Source organism: Dendrobates tinctorius, unplaced genomic scaffold, assembly GCF_039654945.1.
Source record: "Dendrobates tinctorius isolate UK_male_01 unplaced genomic scaffold, ASM3965494v1 ptg000091l, whole genome shotgun sequence".
NCBI lineage: Eukaryota > Metazoa > Chordata > Amphibia > Anura > Dendrobatidae > Dendrobates > Dendrobates tinctorius.
In genome coordinates this window covers 6,060,343-6,075,546 of record NW_027361759.1, presented here as the reverse complement: position 1 = coordinate 6,075,546, position 15,204 = coordinate 6,060,343, and the positions used below count along the sequence as shown (strand labels likewise).

Below are 15,204 nucleotides of genomic sequence, written 5' to 3'. Positions count from 1 at the left end.
AGTGGCCTTATACGAATACTCACTTTATTTTCCATGGGTGTAGTAGACTGCAGATTCAGATGTTCTTTTACAAACATTACCCTCTTCCATCAGCAAAGTAGTTTCAGATAGCTTACAATTCAAAGATTCCACAAACTTCCTTCTCTTGAGGAGTTCTCTTCCCACCTCCAAGGGTGGTTCCAGGTCACCGATATTTCCTGGAAGTACATATTCCCTGACAAATACTTTAAAAAGCATATTGATTTAATGCATATTCCCTGAGGGTCACCTAAATTACACGCCCTTTTTTTCCCAATAGTATACTTTCCAAGCCCATTATATCGCTTTTGATCTTGGCAACCTCTTTTCAGGAGGACTGAGACATCTGAAATTTGCTAAATTCTTTAGATGTGCCACTATAGCCTTAGGACAGAGCCTCATCTCTTCTTAATTCAAGTTTCCATTGAATGGCCAAAATAATTCTATCATAATGACCCTATAAATACCCCACTAGACAAAATGCCTCACAAGCTTATGAGGCACTATGGAATATTCCTCCAGAAGGAATATCTTCATGCAGCTGCCCCAAATTCTATTCTTTCCTGGCCATTTAAACAAAAACATCTGATTCAGCCAGGAAATTTCTCATGATCCTGCCTTTCAGCTTCATCATTAAACTTTTAATAAGAACCAACCTCCAACACAAGCAGGAAAATGTATTACCAGCTGCAATCCCATGCCATCTAGTCTGTATACTCGTGTCCTTATCTGCCCAGGAGCTGTGGCACGTTCCTGTATGGTCAGACACGGCCATTACATCGTACAGATATCGTGCCAGATATCTTACGGATCCAGGCACACAAAGCTGTGATGTGGCTGGGTTTTTTCTAAGGCCAAGGAAGTGTTGTCGAAATGTACGGATAATTTAGTTACCATTAATAAACCACAGTAAAACAGGAGTATATTTCAACTGATCCACAGAAGTATTTATCGTTTAACTTTTCCTGAATGGTGAAACTTCTACGAAGGAATACAAATAAATACCTTAAACTGATAAAACATGGAAGTCACAGGACACATCAGGGAAATATCTACAGAATGATGAAAAAGCATTACAATAATGATCCATACTAAGTATAGAATCAGAAAGGCTTAGTCCATGGAATATATACGTACTTTTATATTTACATCATGTAATCCTACAGAAAACAATCCTCTCGCTTGCCCACCGATTCCGCATCCAAAGATTAATATTACGTATATCTGCTAGTAAGAGTTTCAATTCAAGAGTAACTAAACTTTTCAACTTGTACATGGGAAATACCATATTAAAACATTAGGATTCATCGGTGGTCGTCTAGGTCTGAAGACCCCCTTCTAAAATCACTCACCAAGGGGCAGAAATGCGCAGTTTATTCTCAAAAACATGAGCATAGACTTTCTGTAGAGCGCAGACACTGTTCTTCTCACAATGAAAAATAAGCCACGTGCTGCCAGGACATGGTTTAATGCACCTGTGGGGGTCTCATGATGCAATACCCATTAATCAGGGAGTGTTTATATATGTCTATGAGAGAGCTTATGATTATATATCTACATTTTTATTTAGTTTTAGCTACCCTTGAATACATTTCTAATTTACACCGCAGAGTAACACCTGCAGGGTCATACACGTTTGCTTCGGAATACTTTTATTCAGCTTAGTAAATGCTTCTTTCCAAGGAACTGGATTTTTCGATCGAGTGCAGTTGATCGTATTGGAGTATTTGCTTCGTAAAATGGATTCATTGCAAACTATAGAAAAAAAAAAAAAAAAAAAAGTTATAAATACGCAGACAGAATCTCTGAAAACAGCAATGTACACATACCACCTCTATAGCATACCTTAATGTACAAGTCGTATGCTTCATTGAAAAAATTTTTAATTCCATCTTCTTGCCGTACGTCGTGTAGCATAATAAATCTCATATGTAAAGAGGGAAAAACAATCACCGCTAAGGAAAATATAGATGTAACAGACATTACCTTCTATAGATATTAGTAATGGTACTTCCCAGTTGCATAAAGTATTTGCCCACAAAATTGTTCATAGGCTTTTAAAATGATTACATTTATGTCATGGCGATGCAGTGACATCACAACTGGAGGAGTACATAGTAGAACATGGCAGCACCACACCCTGCTTAGGGGTGGCTGTCAGGTACTGCAGATCAGCCCACACTGAAAAGAATAAGAGCCAATCGGCCGTACCTGGAAGCCTCCAATAAACTGTATGGCTTTGCGGTGGTCTGCTCTGCACACTGTTGATACCCTGTTTCCCCGAAAATAAGACACTGTCTTATATTAATTTTTGCTCAGAAAGTTGCACCATGTCTTATTTCCGGGGAGGGGTCTTATTTTCACGAGAAACATTCCGGTGAGCTCTACCCATACATAAGGAAAGTTCTGTAGCGTAAAACCAGTAGTCAGACATATAGGCCGTTCAGCAGAAAAGCAAACAACAAATCAAAGTAACACACTACGGTATGGTACTGTAATTGCCTGACTCCCACACAGGGTCACAAAATATAAGGGCTCTAAAATGGCTCCCACACACTTTCTGGACACTACCGCTACCATAACAATCACCCACAGCAGTTCCTTTACCGTAGCAGCCCCATCATCATTTTGGAGCCCCAAATATTCCCATCATCCCATTGCAGCCCCCATCATCCCATTGCAGCCCTCATCATCCCTTTACAGTCCCCAATACAGCACCCCATCATTCTACAGTACAGTATTGCAACCTCCCATCATCCCACTGCAGCCTCCCATGTGTGTACCGTACACACACACACACGCACACACTTTCTTACTGGTTTCCTCCGTGGTGCTGCTTTCAGTGCTTTGGTGGTGCAGGAGCCCTGGGCCAATCAGAGCGCAGGAGCCCTGGGCCAATCAGAGCGCAGGAGCCCTGGGCCAATCAGAGCGCAGGAGCCCTGGGCCAATCAGAGGCTATGGATGACGTCAGCTGGCCCATGGTTCCAGCGCTGTGATTGGCGCAGGGCTCATGGGCGGAGATCGGCACACAGCTCCGAGGCTGTGATTAACTCCTGCGAACAGCGCGACTGCAGTGACGGGCACCGGACAGCGGGAGCAAGACACAACTGCATGCCCCATGCACAGAACAAGGTATGCTTTTTTTGGGGGGGCGACTTATAATAGCAGGCACAGTGCTCCCCCTATCATGCCTTACTTTCGGGGGGCGCCCTATTTACGGGGAAACAGGGTATCAGCCAGTTGGTGGGATCTGATACCCGCATGCCCACCCCTCATAGACATGATTTGTTTTTATTATAGCTTATCAGTACAAGTACCGGATAACCATTTAATTCATATGTGCATATCATTTTGACATGCATACTAAAGCTCAAGAATATGCTCAGGCTTGATGATCAATAATAATTTTCATTTGTATAGCGCTAACATATTCAGCATTTTACATTTCAGGGGGTCTTGTGATCTAAATAGTATAGCAAATTGAAGCTAGTAAGAGTGTCTCTCTACCTGAGTACATATGTGAGGCTGTTGTGAGCAGTTAAAACTATAATGGCGTCTGATGTAAACCGTGTCACAAGAGATGGTGGATCCAAGAATGGTGGCCTCGATACTGTAGCAACCATGTGGAAATACTGCACAACTAATAGGCACGTCTGTAACATTCTCAGCAGCTCCCAAAACAATGTGCTCACAATGGAGGACCAGCTGCCAGGACCCATATTCTCCCCTCCCCTTAGTGATCTAGATAGAGGTCATATAGAGGTAACTATAAGTGGTCAGCATTCACAACAACAAAAAAAGGATATGTCCAGCAGTTACAAATGCAGAAGCAAACCATTCATTAAATTTGTCAACGGTCTTGAGGTACATGTTGTTTGACAGCCACATGTTCTCATCCACCAGATCCAGGGCCGCATGTGCTATGAACTGGTTCAGATGACGATGCTCATCCTTGGTGAATCATGAAAAGAGGAAACCAAACTTGAAACTTAACTATTTTTAATAGTCTAAAAAGCTATAACACCACTCCAGCATGTTTTGTTTTTTTATGGTGGCACCACTCCAGCATACGTTCCTTGTCCCTAATAATATACTTAGCAGCTGCCGTTTTCATGTGGTCTCTGTGCCGCTCAGGTCGTCTTCTGCACTTTGTGACCTGTGAGGTCGCTCCAGTGTTTGCTGGGTGAGTCAGGTCGCTTCTCAACTAAGTCTACGACAGCCAGAAAAAGGCCAGAACGAGGACCTCCGTCACAGTCTCTCAAGGCAAGTCTAAGTTACCGGTAACTTCCGGTCAGGCAGATGGTGCGATCACAAGATGGCAGATCAGGACCAGAGCAGTGCCAGCAGCTGGTGAGTATAATACTAGGGGCAGGGAACTTTTTTCTAGCTGAATAACATGAATAAAATCTATTATTGGCACATAAAACATGTGATTATGCTGCAGAGATTATTTTTTAAAAATCTTTGTTTTCATGGTCCTTTGATCATGAGTTTTAGGAGTTTCTGAGCGGCAGTTTATCATATATATGTGTTAGATTATCAAATCTTAATTATATTTATATAATTATTTTTATTTGGACTAAGTTTGTGAGCAGCTTTCGTATTACATCCAGTTACTGCATATAGGGAGTCAATCCCATAGCATATTTATTAATCATACTTGTGGTGTGGTATATTAGTATTTATGTGGGACTGTATCCATATTTTTTTTTTTAAATTATTCATCTATTTAACTGCAGTGATTATTTTTTACTTAGACCCCTATACTCAGCAATTTTCACGTGGTCCCTATATCGGTTTATTCATTCATGTGTTTTTTCTGTCTTATATTGTCATTTTTTTGTGTGTGGGCACCTTTTGCATAAAGTGCCAATGTTTTGCCAAATTAACTCTAAGGCTGGTTTCACATTAGCGCTTTTGTGCGCAGCGCATCGTGCGCAATAGTAACGCGTGCAAAAAAACCATCATGCGTTTGCATTTTTTTTTAGGCACATTCGTTCTTTATGGGTAAACCCAGTGTCTACACATTTTTACGACAAAAACGCATGTTCAAAGAAAGAGAAAAAAAAAAAAAAAAAGAGACACAGGATAGCATGCACACAACAGCAGAATGTCCAAGTGAAAAAAGGCTTTTATTTGACATACAATAGCCAGGAAGGTCCAAGTGTACAATAAAAACAATTAAAAACCACAAATAGAACAAAAGTGGGCAGGTGAAGAAGTCATGCAGTATACAGAAAGAGAAATAATTATATCATTACATATTCCAAGTATGCCCTCTATCACCATATAATATGCATAGAATATTTAATATAAACATATGGACAATTTGTAACAGTAAAATCTGATCAACCTAATAGTCACTTCAATAATAAGGAAAATCCGCAAATAGTGACAAATGGTAGGTATATGAACAATCCAAATGATTACCATGCAAGTCCATAGATGAGGGAAGGCAAGTGCTGGATCACATGAAAATCACCCAAGCATACTCACACTGGCCACAATACCCAACGTGTGTCGCTGCTTGCCTGCAGCTTCGTCAGGGGAAGTGATCAGATTTTACTGTTACAAATTGTCCATATGTTTATATTAAATATTCTATGCATATTACATGGTGATAGAGGGCATTGTTGTGAAGGCATACTTGGAATATGTAATGATATAATTATTTCTCTTTCTGTATACTGCATGACATCTTCACCTGCCCACTTTTGTTCTATTTGTGGTTTTTAATTGTTTTTATTGTACACTTGGACCTTCCTGGCTATTGTATGTCAAATAAAAGCCTTTTTTCACTTGGACATTCTGCTGTTGTGTGCATGCTATCCTGTGTCTTTTTTTTTTTTTTCATTTAACCCCTTCCTGACATCCGACGGTATATCCCGTCCATGGGACCTGGGCCCCTATGCCCATGGACGGGATAGTACGTCGGGCGCGATCAGCGGCGCCCACGTGGTGAGCGCCGCTGATCGCGGCCGGGTGTCAGCTGATTATCACAGCTGACACCAGGCACAATGTGTCAGGGGCGGTCACGGACAGCCCCCGACACGTTAACCCCTTGCACACCGCGATCAAACATGATCGCGGTGTACCGGGAGTTAAAGGGAAGCATCGGCAGGGAGGGGGCTCCCTCCGTGCTTCCCTGAGCCCCCCACGGCAGCGCAATGTGCAGCGCTGCTGCGGGGGACTCCTTTCCTCCAGGCCCCCGAATCCAAGATGGCGACGGGGGCCTTAGGGGGCCTGAGGAAGCTGGCTTCCTCAGTGCCTGCAAAGCGCAGGCATGAGGAAGCCTTCTGCAGTGCCTGTGTCCGATCGCTGATCAGTCACAGTAATCTGTGATGTGACAGATCAGCGATCTGTCACAGGACAGTGATGTCCCACCTGGGACTATTTATTAAATTAAAAAAAAAAAAAAAAAAGTGTAAAAATAATTTAAAAAAAAAAAAAAAAAAAAAAAAAAAATCGCCAAATTAGATAAAAAAAAAAAAAAAAAAAAAAAAAAAATTCCCCCAATAAATCCATTTTTTGGAAATAAAAAAAAAAAAAAAACAATGAAAGTACACATATTAGGTATCGCCGCGTCCGTAACGACCAGCCCTATAAAACTGTCCCATTAGTTAACCCCTTTAGCGAACCCCTTAAAAAATAAAAATAAAAAAAGCAGCAAAAAATAATGATTTATCATACTGCCAAACAAAAAGTGTAATAACGCGCGATCAAAAAGACGCATATAAATATCCATGGTACCGCTGAAAACGTCATCTTGTCCCGCAAAAAACGAGCCGCCACACAGCATCATCAGCGAAAAAATAAAAAAGTTATAGCTCGCAGAATAAAGCGATGCAAAAATAATTATTTTTTATATAAAATAGTTTTCATTGCATAAAACCGCCAAAAACATAAAAAAACGACCTAAATGAGGTATCGCTGTAACCGTACTGACCCGAAGAATAAAACCGCTTTATCAATTTTACCGCACGCGGAACGGTGTAAACGCACCCCCCCAAAAGAAATTCATGAAACGCTGGTTTTTCTTCATTCTGCGTCCCAAAAATCGGAATAAAAAGCGATCAAAAAACTTCACGTGCCCGAAAATGGTACCAATAAAAACGTCAACTCGTCCCGCAAAAAATAAGATCTCACATGACCCGGTGGGTCAAAATACGGAAAAATTATAGCTCTCAATATGTGGTGATGCAAAAACTATTTTTACAATAAAAAGCGTCTTTTAGCGTGCGACAGCTGCCAAAAATAAAAACCGCCATAAATAGTAAATCAAACCCCCCGTTATCACCCCCTTAGTTAGGGAAAAATAATAAAATAAAAAAAATGTATTTATTTCCATTAGGGTTAGGGCTAGGGTTAGGGCTAGGGGTGTGTTGGGGTAGGGTTAGGGCTAGGGTTAGGGTTAGGGCTAGGGGCATGTTGGGGTTCGGGTTGGAGTTAGAATTGGGGGTTTCCACTGTTTGGGCACATCAGGGGCTCTCCAAATGCAACATGGCGTCTGATCTCAATTCCAGCCAATTCTGAGTTGAAAAAGTCAAATGGTGCTCCTTCCCTTCCAAGCTCTGCCATGCGCCCAAACAGTGTTTTACCCCCACATGTAGGGTATCAGCCTACTCAGGACAAATTGCAAAACAATTTTTGGGGTCCAATTTCTCCTGTTACCCTTAGGAAAATAAAAAATTGGGGGCAAAAATATCATTTTTGTGGAAAAAAATGATTTTTTTATTTTCACGTCCGAGTGTTATAAACTTCTGTGAAGCACTTGGGGGTTCAAAGTGCTCACCACACATCTAGATAAGTTCCGTGGGGGGTCTAGTGTCCAAAATGGGGTCACTTGTGGGGAGTTTCAATAGTTTAGGTACATCAGGGGCTCTCCAAACGCACATGACACCCGCAGACCATTCCATCAAAGTCTGCATTCCAAAACGTCACTACTTCCCTTCCGAGCCCCGACGTCTGCCCATACAGTAGTTTTCTCCCACATATGGGGTATCAGCATACTCAGGACAAATTGGACAACAACTTTTAAGGTCCAATTTCTCCTGGTACCCTTGGGAAAATAAAAAAAAATGGTGACTAAAAGATCATGTTTGTGGAAAAAATACAAATTTTTTATTTTCACGCCCGGGCGTTATAAACTTCTGTGAAGCACTGGGGGGTTCAAAGTGCTCACCACACATCTAGATAAGTTCCCTGGGGGGTCTAGTTTACAAAATGGTGTCATTTGTGGGGGGTTTCCACTGTTTTGGTACATCAGGAGTTTTCCAAACGCGACATGGTGTCCGATCTCAATTCCAGCCAAAAACGTCAAATGGCGCTGCTTCCCTTCCGAGCTCTGCCATGCGCCCAAATAGTGGTTTACCCCCACATGTGGGGTATCAGCATACTCAGGACAAATTGCACAATAATTTTTAGGGTCCTGTTACCCTTGGAAAAATAAGAATTGAGGGTGAAAAGATCATTTTTGTGGAAAAAATATGATTTTTTAATTGTATGGCTTATGTTATAAACTTCTGTGAAGCCCATGGGGGTTCAAAGTTCTCACCACACATCTAGATAAGTTCCTTAGGGGGTCTAGTTTACAAAATGGTGTCATTTGTGGGGGGTTTCCACTGTTTTGGTACATCAGGAGTTTTCCAAACGCGACATGGTGTCCGATCTCAATTCCAGCCAAAAACGTCAAATGGCGCTGCTTCCCTTCCGAGCTCTGCCATGCGCCCAAATAGTGGTTTACCCCCACATGTGGGGTATCAGCATACTCAGGACAAATTGCACAATAATTTTTAGGGTCCTGTTACCCTTGGAAAAATAAGAATTGAGGGTGAAAAGATCATTTTTGTGGAAAAAATATGATTTTTTAATTGTACCGCTGTACGTTATAAACTTTTGTAAAGCCCTTGTGGGTTCAAAGTTCTCACCACATATCTAGATAAGTTCCTTGGGGGGTCTAGTTTCCAAAATGGGGTCACTTGTAGGGGGTTTCCACTGTTTAGGTACATCAGGGACTCTCCAAACGTGACATGGCGTCCAATCTGAATTCCAGCCAATTTTGCATTGAAAAAGTCAAACGGCGCTCCTTCCATTCTGAGCTCTGCCATGCGCCGAAACAGTCGTTCCCCCCCACATATCAGGTATCTGCGTACTCAGGACAAATTGCACAATAACTTTTGCAGTCCAATTTCTCCTGTTACCCTTGGTAAAATAAAAAAAATTGAACCTGAATTATTTTTTTTATGAAAAAAAAGTTAGATGTTCATTTTTTTTTTTAAATATTCAAAAAAATTCCTGTGACGCACCTAAAGGGTTAATAAACTTCTTGAATGTGGTTTTGAGCACCTTAAGGGGTGCAGTTTTTAGAATGGTGTCACTTTTGGGTATTTTCTATCATATAGACCCCTCAAAGTGGCTTCAAATGTGATGTGGTCCTAAAAATAAAATGGTGTTGTAAAAATGAGAAATCGCTGGTCAACTTTTAACCCTTATAACTTCCTAACAGAAAAAAATTTTGGTTCCAAAATTGTGCTGATGTAAAGTAAACATGTGGGAAATGTTAGTTATGACCTCATAAAGGTACAGTGGTCAGAATTGTAAAAATTGGCCCGGTCATGAACGTGCAAACCACCCTTGGGGGTGAAGGGGTTAATCTCCCTGGCACAGTGTTGCACCCAGCTCCTGCATTTATGTTGTATTGTTCGTGGCGTCCATCTACACATATATAAAAAAAACGCATGTTCATCAAAAAGCAGGGGTGCGCATTTCCATGCGCACGCCTGCGTTCCCATAGACTAATGCTTTTTTTGTCGCATTCCGTAGCATGCGTTTTTTTTGACAAATTTCGGTGCACCCAAAAATGCAACATGTTGCGTCTGGAGCGCAAAGGCGCACACGACTAAAAAACGCATGAGCACGAAAACGCATACGGACGTGTGCAAACACAAGACCATGCGTCCCCCATGTTAAAGATAGGGGCGCATGACGCATGCGCCGCAAACGCTGCACATAAGATCGCTAATGTGAAACCAGCCTAATAAAGGCAATTTTCATCTTTAACCTTGTCCCCTTCCTTTTTCTATACATTATTGGCCATTTTAGTACACTTTTTTTTTTTTTTTTTTTTTTATTATTTTCATCTTAATCCATATCCAGGGTTAAGGTGATTCCAACATTGTAGACACCTGTGATGCTAGTTAGTGGACACACCTTGATTTAACATGTCCCTTTTGTCACATTATTTTCAGGGGTACCATCATTTCTGTCCAGGCCTATTTCATGAGTTTTATTTTTTTTAATTCTGTGGCAGCATGGCTGAAAAGCAATGTCTGACTTTCATTTGTTTTCTTTTTCATAGATTTTTGATTTATTACTTTTGTCAGATTCAAGTTATTTCTGTGACCATTGTGGGTTTTTCTGTCATTAAACGATTTTGACCACATCTGCACCTCTAATAGCCGCTGGGGACCGAGCCGTGCGGCAGACTAGTAGGACAGACGAGTCCCCGACGCCTTCCCTTCACCCACTGCCTGGATTGACAGGTTTCTCCTACGTGCGTGTATTGGCAGAGATTTGTCAGTCACTGTCAGCGGCAGGGAGAAGCCAGAAGTCAGGTTCTCGAGCAGCTGCACTTTTTTACATAACCAAGTTGCCATTAATGATAATCAATTACACTAATTTCTCTACAATCTGACAACCACTGCAATTCTCACTGCGCGGTTTGGGTTCACGTCGAGCGCCCTGACCCCCATATGATACACGGTCAGTTATGTGAGGAAGCACTAAATAATATGTTTAACGATAATAGCCGAGTACCTTAGATTCGTTTTTTCCTGGAGGCAGAAACTCCATCTCAAATACTGGATTGTCATGATGCCCCACAATCACAAAGTAGAAGCTGCCAGACATGGTCCTCAGAGCGTCAGACACCTAAACACGTGCAGGGTCATCAGAAAACACAACTATTCACAACAGTAGAGCGTCCATTACATTAGAGACCCATGCGCCACAAGCTCTCCAGACACGCACATCCATTGAGCCGGCTTTATTCCTGCTTATGTGGGGCAGTGTATTAAACGTTATTAGGCCCATAGTGTAGAATGGCTCACAGGAGCACATAAAGGACCTGTGCTGCCCCCGCCATTATCATGGGGGTTTCCCCTGGGAGGCTGGGATTTCTGTGTGCAGCCCCCAGACCAATATTACTCAATATGGCAGATCAGAGAAGTTATTTCACACAAACTAAGTCCCCAAATCCTGTGTCCTCGCCCCTATTCCGGATGAGACGACTCTCAGTAAAGTTTATGGATGCACAGAAGAGAAGGCGCACATTGGGTCCTGTACTGTACACAGCATTCCTACAGACACATCGCAAGCTCCTCACAGGGAATTACATTTGTCCCAGTAAATGTTACTTGCGGACTAGAAACACAAGTGTCATACGGCGCACTGGTGTGAACACAGCCTGACATGTGAAGGACAAGCATAAAGCCACGCCCCGCACTGCTAGCAGTGGCGTACCGTCAATAGTAGCAGACTACGCAGCTGCTCTGGGGCCCGGACAGGTTAGGGGGCCCGGATGCAGGGCCGCATCTATAATGAGGTGATTTGCACCAGCTGCTCAAGCGGCAGGCAGCAGGGGGCAGCATTATGCGCTCCTCTACCCGCAGCACCTACAATTTAGCCTCTGTACGCTGATGCTGGGTTCGTGCAAGAGGCTGCAATTGATGCAGTCACAGGAGGGAAGGTGTCAGGGTCCCCTGATCATGTGACCCATGACTCCTCCCCTCCTGAGACCTCATCACAGGTCCTGTGCGCATCATTCCTTGGTTTATGCAGGACTGCTGTCTGTCATCGTTAGTGAGCTACTTGTGTGTGTGAGCTGTGATACATGCACGTGCGAGCTGGGTGTGTGTGTGTGCGCTAATGCAAAAGTTGGCACAACCTGCCAGTGTTCTACGATTTGGGTGAGGACATTCATTGTATGTGGGCTGGTGAATTTTTGTGTGTGTCAGGGCTGCTTTTTGGTCTCAGCCCGGCCGTGTGTACCAGGTGCATGGAGCGGAGCCACACATGTACGGAGCAGAGATGTGTGCGAGGTGTAAGGAGCAGAGCCGCACGTGTACGAGGTTTATGGAGTGGAGCCATGTGTGTACTGAGTGGAGCCGTGTGTGTGCGAGGCATAAAAAGCGGAACCGTGTGTTTATGATGTGTGCAGAGCCATACGTGTACAAGGTGTATGGTGGGGAGCATTCATACCTCCCAGCGGGACAGTCCCGATTTTGAGAGAGATTCTGTCCCTCTGCCCCACCTGGGAGCTTACTTTTCCCACGGACACAGGAGTACACGGCGGAGCCCCGCGGAGTACTTTAAAATTCGCATGTGACATTCTATAGGAAGTGATGTGCAAGAAGCTGAACAGAAATTAGGTAATTTCGGGAGGAGATTGTGACGGAACCATGGAGGCACTTCAGGGAATGTTTCAGATCCATCACCACGTCCTCCTCCAACAGCACGGACAGCAGGATCACCTTAGACTCAGGGTTGCCGGCCATGTAAGCGGATCATGATATGTCCTGCATCGGGAGGCTCAGGTGGACGCTACAGTGGGAGCCGGGCTGCTATAGTATCTTTATAGAATCTTTCTTGCTGTTTCTTTATCTCTCTAATCTTTCTTTTTTTTTCTCTCTCTTGGTTCTTTCTCTGTTTCTTTCCTTTTTCTCTCTCATCTTTCTTTCTCTCTGTTCTTTCTTTTCCTCAGTACAAGTCAGTGTGCCCACAGTACCAGTAGAATAAAGGGGGTAGGAAACTAGGTGGCACTGGTCATATTGAGCCTCTCATACTTTTACTGGTGTATAATCATATGCCCAGCTCACCCCCACAAAGTGGGCCAGCCCCAGATAACAGGGTACAAACAAATCACTATTACTATCAGTCCAAGTGGACAATTATATACGTAAAGTTAATGATGTCCCTGTGCCAAGCAGTGCGGAGGATCAGAATACACGGAGGAGACCAGAGCAGCGGGGTTTGGGGAGAAGAATTATATGGGGCCCATTATACTGTACGCAGGAATATAGGGGGGCCCATTATACTGTACGCAGGAATATAGGGGGGCCCATTATACTGTACGCAGGAATATAGGGGGCCCATTATACTGTACGCAGGAATATAGGGGGCCCATTATACTGTACGCAGGAATATAGGGGGCCCATTATACTGTACGCAGGAATATAGGGGGCCCATTATACTGTACGCAGGAATATAGGGGGCCCATTATACTGTACGCAGGAATATAGGGGGCCCATTATACTGTATGCAGGAATATAGGGGGCCCATTATACTGTACGCAGGAATATAGGGGGCCCATTATACTGTACGCAGGAATATATGGGGCCCATTATACTGTACGCAGGAATATATGGGGCCCATTATACTGTACGCAGGAATATATGGGGCCCATTATACTGTACGCAGGAATATATGGGGCCCATTATACTGTACGCAGGAATATATGGGGCCCATTATACTGTACGCAGGAATATATGGGGCCCATTATACTGTACGCAGGAATATATGGGGCCCATTATACTGTACGCAGGAATATATGGGGCCCATTATACTGTACGCAGGAATATATGGGGCCCATTATACTGTACGCAGGAATATATGGGGCCCATTATACTGTACGCAGGAATATATGGGGCCCATTATACTGTACGCAGGAATATATGGGGCCCATTATACTGTACGCAGGAATATATGGGGCCCATTATACTGTACGCAGGAATATATGGGGCCCATTATACTGTACGCAGGAATATATGGGGCCCATTATACTGTACGCAGGAATATATGGGGCCCATTATACTGTACGCAGGAATATATGGGGCCCATTATACTGTACGCAGGAATATATGGGGCCCATTATACTGTACGCAGGAATATATGGGGCCCATTATACTGTACGCAGGAATATATGGGGCCCATTATACTATACGAAGGAATATATGGGGCCCATTATACTGTACGAAGGAATATATTGGGCCCATTATACTATACGAAGGAATATATGGGGCCCCTTATACTGTATGGAGCCCATTATACTGTATGGAGCATTATATGGTGCCCATTATACTGTATGGAGCATTATATGGTGCCCATTATACTGTATGGAGCATTATATGGGGCCCATTATACTGTATGGAGCATTATATGGGGCCCATTATACTGTATGAAGTAATATATGGGGCCCATTATAATGTATTGAGCATTATATGGTGCCCATTATACTGTATTGAGCATTATATGGTGCCCATTATACTGTATGAAGCAATATATGGGGCCCATAATACTGTATGGAGCATTATATGGGGCCCATTATACTGTACAAAGTAATATATGGGGCCCATTATGCTGTATGGAGCATTATATGGGGCCCATTATACTGTACAAAGTAATATATGGGGCCCATTATGCTGTATGGAGCATTATGTGGGGATAGGGCTTTCTGTTTGTTGTAGATCTGACCACTGGGACCGCCATGATCCTGGGAAACGTAGCTTTGAAGAGCACCATGTAAATGGAGCTGTGGTCAGTCATACGCACTGTGGTGCCATTCACATGGCTTTCAAATAACTCCTTAAAGAGAGTGATGAGGGGACGACAAAGTATAGCAAAAATTCACTGATCGGGGTGAGGAGTGTTATAGTTTGTGGGCTGGTGGGATTTGTGTGGCAGGGCCCATTCAGACTTTTGCTATGGGGCCCCATGATTTCTATGTACGCCCCTGACTGCTAGTAAGAAGCTCCGCCATACAGGTGGGCCCCACTCTCATCATGGCTTCTACTAATCCCTAGGAATCTGCTTACACAATGACGGAGAAAGGCAGCATGTCCCGGGGTCACACAGCACTGCCGGACACATGGAGCAGAGTGGGAGCGGCCGTGGGGACAAACACTACACAATGACGTCACGATAAACCCCTCCACTCCCGACAGTGGGATTCCCCGCCCTCACCTCTGTCTGGGGAAGTCCAGGCTCAAATATTCACATACCCAAACTAGTCTGCCTGTCACCGAGCGATGACGTCACAAATCATAGTTTCCGGAATCATCTTCGCTTCCGCTGTTTGATAACTTTATAACAAACGGAAGCTGTATGAAAGAGAGGTTTGGAACGCGGAAA

At 43.4% G+C, this 15,204-nt stretch overlaps 1 protein-coding gene across 2 annotated transcripts; it reads right to left on the bottom strand.

The window, feature by feature from the left end:
* Window positions 1–939: 939 nt before the first annotated feature.
* TRAPPC2 (trafficking protein particle complex subunit 2) lies at window positions 940–15,172 on the bottom strand. Of its 2 annotated transcripts, none has more exons than XM_073586228.1 (5): window positions 15,075–15,172; window positions 10,834–10,947; window positions 3,827–3,969; window positions 1,864–1,951; window positions 940–1,773 (listed from the first exon to the last, which is right to left on the bottom strand). In XM_073586228.1, exons 2-5 carry the CDS (start codon window positions 10,924–10,926, stop codon window positions 1,675–1,677), a joined length of 423 nt encoding a protein of 140 aa, XP_073442329.1. In that variant the 5' UTR covers window positions 10,927–10,947; window positions 15,075–15,172; the 3' UTR covers window positions 940–1,674. The 2 variants fall into 2 exon arrangements, with proteins under 2 accessions (XP_073442329.1, XP_073442328.1); XM_073586227.1 differs by having other exon boundaries at window positions 15,037–15,159.
* Between the last annotated feature and the right edge of the window lie 32 nt (window positions 15,173–15,204).